The 6,142-nt window shown below is 50.7% G+C and overlaps 1 protein-coding gene across 1 annotated transcript in view; it reads right to left on the minus strand.

Annotated features, from left to right (window-relative positions):
- The window catches only part of CACNA2D4 (calcium voltage-gated channel auxiliary subunit alpha2delta 4), a 112,153-nt gene that overhangs the window by 15,100 nt on the left and 90,911 nt on the right, over positions 1 to 6,142 (minus strand). The window contains exons 27-29 of the mRNA XM_006923947.3: positions 3,489 to 3,550; positions 2,247 to 2,291; positions 1,945 to 2,007 (exon numbers count right to left, since the gene is read on the minus strand). Of these exons, the coding sequence (XP_006924009.2) occupies positions 1,945 to 2,007; positions 2,247 to 2,291; positions 3,489 to 3,550 (170 nt within the window). The remainder of the gene's footprint in view (positions 1 to 1,944; positions 2,008 to 2,246; positions 2,292 to 3,488; positions 3,551 to 6,142) is intronic.

Here is a 6,142-nt window from a genome sequence, read left to right on the forward strand (position 1 = left end):
GGAGACACTGCCCGGCTCAGTTCCTCAGGGCAGCAGGGGTCAAGGCATGAATGATTGAGAGCATCAGATCGGCCCAAAGCCTCTTTCCAACAACTGGTTTCAGCTTCTTTCATCACCCATTTTCTCCCAGAGCATCTGAGAAATATTAAATGGATTGGTGCTCTGTCCCAGGAAGAGTGGGCATGGCCAGAAGGGGGCATGATGAAAGGGACAAGGAAGAAAAGGAGAGGTACCCAGAGAACCGCGTGAATGATTAGCAGTTTGAGTCCTACTGGAGATGGCCTGATGGTCAGCCGGCCCCCAACTCCTACTAATGAGGAAAATGGGTGACACCATCTTTTCTTCACTCCTGCTGCTGAGACATGCTCTACCGAAGTGGTCATTGAAAAACTCTCCTTAAGGAGTCAGATGCCATGGCTGCAGGTGCCCCTTCCTCAGCTGCCCTCTTTCCCACTTCTCCTTCCTATGCCCTGCTTCCTGCCATGGTGACGACATCTTTGGACCCTGCGGCTGGCTCTGGTGAGGTCAGAGCACAGGGATAGCCGTGGCCGCGACCTTGGCAACACCAGCCTGCTTCCCCAGCTCTGCCGACACCCCAGGTATTGAGAGTCGCAGGGCCAGAAGTGACCTTAGAAACCTTGGAGTGCAGCTCCCTTATTTTAGAGAGGAGGAAACTGAGGTACAGAACATGGAAACTGCCTAACCGAATCACATATCTAATTGTGGCAAAGCTCACACTGGATCCCTTCCGCTGAGGCTCAGCCTGGAGCCCACTTCGATGCCTCTGGCTTGTTTCAAGGAAATACTTCACGTAAAGATATTCAGGTTTGGTTTAGGTTTGAATAAGCTTCTTTTTTAGTTCGATTGCCGGTTAAATAAACAATTAATTTGGGGGCCCAGTTTGGAGCCGAACAAATGCAGAATTATGATTGTACCTTTTCTTTTGCCTTTCTGAGCACATGTGGGGTCCAGGGAGACAGCCACATGCCTGAGGGGAGACCAGGTGTGCGAGCCGGGCTACCGCATGAGAAGCATTGTCTCCGTCCCTTTATTTTCTCTCTAGCAAGTGGAGGGTCAGGCTTGCTGGGTTAGAATAGGATTTTCCACGAGGGAGGTCCAGACAGCACACAGTGGGGAAGGCCTGGACCTTCTGGGCCCCATGAAGGTAGAAGGGGAGGGTGCTATGGTCTGAATGTGTCCCCCCAAATTCACATGTTGAAACCAAACCCCAAGCTGATGGTCTAAGGTGGACTCCTTTGGGAGGTGATTAGGTCGTGAGGGCAGAGCTCTCAGGAATGGGATTAATGTCCTTGTCAAAGAGACCCCACAGAGCTCCCTTGTCCCTTCTACCACATGAGGACACAATGAGAAGTCTGTGACTCAGATGAGGGCCCTCGCTCAACCATGCTGGCACCCTGACCTTGGATTTCTGGCCTTCAGAACTGTGAATGATAAATTTTTGTTGTTTATAAGCCACCCAACCTGTCATTTTTTGTTATAGCACCCTGAATGGACAAAGGACCAGAGGAATGTGACAGAGGGGACTGAGATAATGAGCAATAGGAATAGGAGGGTGCTTAGGACTCTGGGAGGAGGCCTCTCGAAGGCCGTGCCTATCAGTGACACAGCTGCAGCACAGAAAATGTGGGGCCCTGCGATGTAGCTTTGCTGAGCCTCTCATTGTGTGAACAATTTCCCTACCAACCACAGGAGCCGGCCAGATTAGTTACAGACAAAGTAAAGAAGTGATATTTTCTCTGATCATCTCAGTTGAAAAGTGTCTGAATTTTGTAATCTTGCCGTGTTGACTTTGGTTTCAAGAGGAGACCTCATTCTCTTCAGACCTTTCACCCTAATTGGTTCTAAACTAGGACTGCTTCCTTTCTTTGATGACACGGCTGCTAGATGACATGACTCTCTACCTCCACTTCCCCAGCACCTTACCTCTTGGGACCTCTCTGAGATCAGGATGAACCCGTTGTTGTCGATGATGAAGCAGTCCAGGTCCTGAGGAGAAACCGGAAGGGACATGAGGCCAGGCCCTACCGCTGACCCCCTGGGTCCCCGCCTGTCCTGACATTTGAGAAGGCAGACCTTCATGTTTAGTGAGAAGGTACCCTCTGCGGAGCTCCGCACTGCAGGGAAGGAGGGAATCTGGGAAGGAGGGAGGCGGCCCACCAAGAGGGTGTGGTCGAGGGGCCCACGGCGTCTGCCTTCTGCCCTCTTCACACTGGGGAGGAACTTACACTGTCCTGGCAGCTCCCTGGGCACGGTTCGCCCACAGCTCCGCACTGGAAGGAGAGGAGAAACGGTACGTCATGCGTGCCTGCGTGCCTGTATGGCAGATCCACGGTGTGTGAGCGTGTCCGAGTGCTGTGTGTGGTACATTTGTGTTGTGTATTTACGTGTGGGGCTGGTCGATGTGTGTTTGGGACATACTTGTGGTATGTGCACGTGTATGTGTATGTGTGGTATACATGTTTGATGTGTGTCTGTGTATGAGGTATGTGTAAGGTATGTGGTATGTGGTATGAGTATGTGTGCACGTATGGTATGTATGTGGGGGTGTGTGCATGTATGTATTTGATGTGGTGTGCATGCGTGTGGGGAGGGCACCGAAGCAGGACCCTTGCTGGCTGGCAGCAGCCAGAGCACACAGGCTCAGCCCCCTCTGAGGGAGCCATGCCCCTGAAGAGAGAAGGTCAACCGCATCACTGGAAGCCTCCCGGCAGGCTTCTTACTGTTCTTTGTCATCTGCATGACGTGGGGGCTGACCTCAGGCTACTGGGCTGCTGCTTCTTCCCCCACCCATCCCTTCCATCTTCGTTCTCTGGTTCCCTGAACTTGGTCTAAGTGACGACGAAGCAACAAGTGAATGGGGGCCATGGAACAGAGGAGGCTTATTGCCGTGGGGGCAGATTCGGGGCTGGAGGAGCCTGTGGAGGACAGTGAGGAGCCCAAGGAAGCCTGGAAGAGCCTGAGTCTGAGGGCTCTGGGGAGCAGAGGCTGGAAAGAAAGAGGCGGGATGGGAAGGGCTGTGGTGAGGCAGCCCTTGAATAATGACGGGAAGGGATGGGCAGGCCACAACTACAGCTTGGATCTTGACCAGAGGGGCTGAGGCGAGTTGTCTCCTTACCCTGCCCTGTGGGGAGGCTGTGCAGGGGGCTTCAGGGCAGCAGAGACGTAGCGAAAGACAGACCAGGCCCAAAGGGGACGCTGTGTCTTGCCCTTTGTCCCAGGTCTAAGCTGAGAGAGAGCACTGGGTAGGGAAGGCTGGGACCAGAAACTGAGGCTGGTGGCAGAGGCATGGGGAGCTGAGAACAACTGAGAAGGAGATTTTCCAGGAGAGCTGACAGAGGACCCAGAAGGTGGCCCGAGAGGTAGTGGGGCAGCTGGGAGAGCAGGTCTGAGAGCAGCAGCCCCTCCTCACCACGGGAATGCTGGTGAGTCCTCCGGCCCCTACCTAGCTCGGCCACCATCACACCCACCTGCTGTGTGGCTGCCCAAAACATGCGCTGCAGGAACTCCAGCCTCATTTGGATGCCCACTGCTGCAGGAAGCAGGAAGAGGGAGGGTAAGACCATGAGTGTGTTTTGGGGGAGGGGAATGGTGGGACGGAAGAGAAGGTGAGAGAAAAAATAGATTCAAGTTAAAGAGAGGAGGTGCATCGGCAGGAACTGAGGGGAGAGATAGCACCCGGGCAGAGAAAGGATGGGGAGATCTGAGTCAGATGGCAGAGTGCGAACTGAGGCTCCTGAGAACAGGAGAGACTGGCAACTTCTGTCTTTCCATCGCAGAGGATACTAGAAGATGGGCCGAGAGGCCTGAATTCTAGAGAACAACGAGGACGGCACTCTTCCTTGGATCCTGGGGAACTCATGGCAGGTGCACTGGGCAGACCATTCTGTCCTTTCCCATAGATGGAAAAAAGAGGTAGAGAGACAGAGACATTTGTTCGAGGTCATGTGACCAAAAGTGGTGGGACTGGAATTCACGACCACTGGGGGTTGGGTAACTCCTGGGGCCGCCTAGATTTCCAGCCTGATTAACAACGTAACAACCTCTCTCGTACTCAGTTTCTGCCTAGGGTCTCCCCGCTCTGCCCGGAGTTATAATCAGATTTACCATTTATGCAGGTTTGCAGGTAGGTTCCAGAAATTTAGAGACTCTACCAGTCTGCAAAAACTGCTCTTTTGATGACACCACTTACAAGGGCCACCCATACCTCTTTGGTTCCCAAATAAGCATACAGCATGTAAACTGGTGCTCACATCCTAAGAGAAATTTGGGGCCAAAGAATAGAAAGAAAAGGCAGCTTATATTGAAAAGAAAAAATTTTAAAAAACTAGGCCGACTTCCTACTGCCTGGTATAATAATATTGAAAATGTGTTGAGTGCCAGGGAACTTTACATCCATGAGCTTGTTTCATCCACACAGCAGACCAGTTCTATTATTATTCAGACTTCACAGCTGAGGAAACAAAAGCTTACAGAGATTATATGGCTTGCCCAAGTCACCTGGCTCCTAAATACAGAACCAGGATTCACTGGGTCCGTCCTGAGGCTCTTAAACTCTCTACTCTTTAGGCCTGACTCAGCCCTAGAGCTCAGGAAGAAGCCGAGAGGCAAGCACTCGCCCACTCTTCAGTTCCCCTCATCTGTAGAATGGGAATGCATCTGGGTTCCTAGCCATTATGCCGTTTTTATGAAACATTCTGGTCATCCCAATGGCCATTCATTGGAGAGATAGTCCATTACAATCATTCTGACTTCCTGAGACTCAGCTGGCTCTTCAAAAATGGACTGGAGTTCCAGTATGGCACAGAGATACAGAATTGTATCCTTTTGTGTTTTCAATATGAAATGATCCTAGAGAAATTTGATGAGAGGGAGAGAGAGAGAGAGAGAGAAAGAAAGAGAGACAGACGGACAGACAGACAGACAGACAGACACCAGGGAAGGGATGGACTTAGAGCCTTGATTTTCAAACCTTAGCATGCATCAGAATCATCTGGAAGGTTTATTAAAACCTCATCCCCAGAGTTTCTCATTCAATAGGTCCGGGGTGGAGCCTGGGAATTTGTACTTCTAAAGTGTCCCCAGGTGATGCTGATGCTGCTGGTCCAGGGGCCATATTTTAGGAACTACTGTTATAAAATGTCACTGTCTGATTGAACTTTCTGAGATGATGGAGCTGTTCTAGATCTGCACTGTCCCCTATAGTAGCCACTAGTCACATGTGGCTATTAGGCCCTTGAGGTGTGGCTACTCTGATTGAGGACCTGAATTTTAAATTTTTTTATTTAACTTTAATTTAAATTTAAATAGCTACATAAGGCTGGTGGCCACCACATTGAATAATGCAGCATTAGAGCTTATTCCCATTTACAGATGAAGACACCAAGGCCCTGAGAGGCCTCTCCCCTCCCTTGACGTCTCAGGCAACCCTGTGGCTGGAAGTCTTGATAAGGTCCCGTGATATGGAAACATTTGAGTTCTATGGGGGCTTCTTTGTTGCTTCAAGGTCCAAGTGGCTGAAAAGACTGGCCTCAGAAAGGGGACAGGTAGACCTCCTTCTTCATGACAAAGACCAGAGACACAGACACAGCAGGAGTGATCAGCAGGTAAGGGGAGTATTGGCGCCCAGCTGTGGTTGCCAGGTCCCCTCTTGGCTCTCGCATTTCTCTCTGAGAGAGGCTGAGGTGGCCCCTCAGTCACTCCTCCTTATTCTCCCTTTTAAGATCACCTTTGATATCCATTTTAGACAGACTTCTTTCACCTGTAGTAAAAGGTCGAATAAAAGAGGAGGGACCTACTAAAAATTCTCAGACAGGAGTCACACTAATGCTTAGAATGATCAGCTCTCTGGGATTTAGGAAAGCTTGTTTATCCCTGTCCTTGGCCCCCGTGGTCAAATAGCTCTCAGACTATTCCTGGAGAGAGACTCTGCTTCTCTGCCAATTGCTCAGTGCCAAGTCTCATAGAATGACATTTCTGAGCTGGAAGAAATTCTGTGATTCTAACAGAGGGAGTCTTGAGAGGGTGGAGTTAATTCTTCTCTAATGAAACAGGTTTTTGAGGCTCTTGAGTAGAAATGGCAGGAGTGGGGCACACAGCGGATTCTCCCTCGCTAGGTGCCATC

This window comes from Pteropus alecto, unplaced genomic scaffold (genome assembly GCF_000325575.1).
Source record: "Pteropus alecto unplaced genomic scaffold, ASM32557v1 scaffold76, whole genome shotgun sequence".
NCBI classification, from domain to species: domain Eukaryota; kingdom Metazoa; phylum Chordata; class Mammalia; order Chiroptera; family Pteropodidae; genus Pteropus; species Pteropus alecto.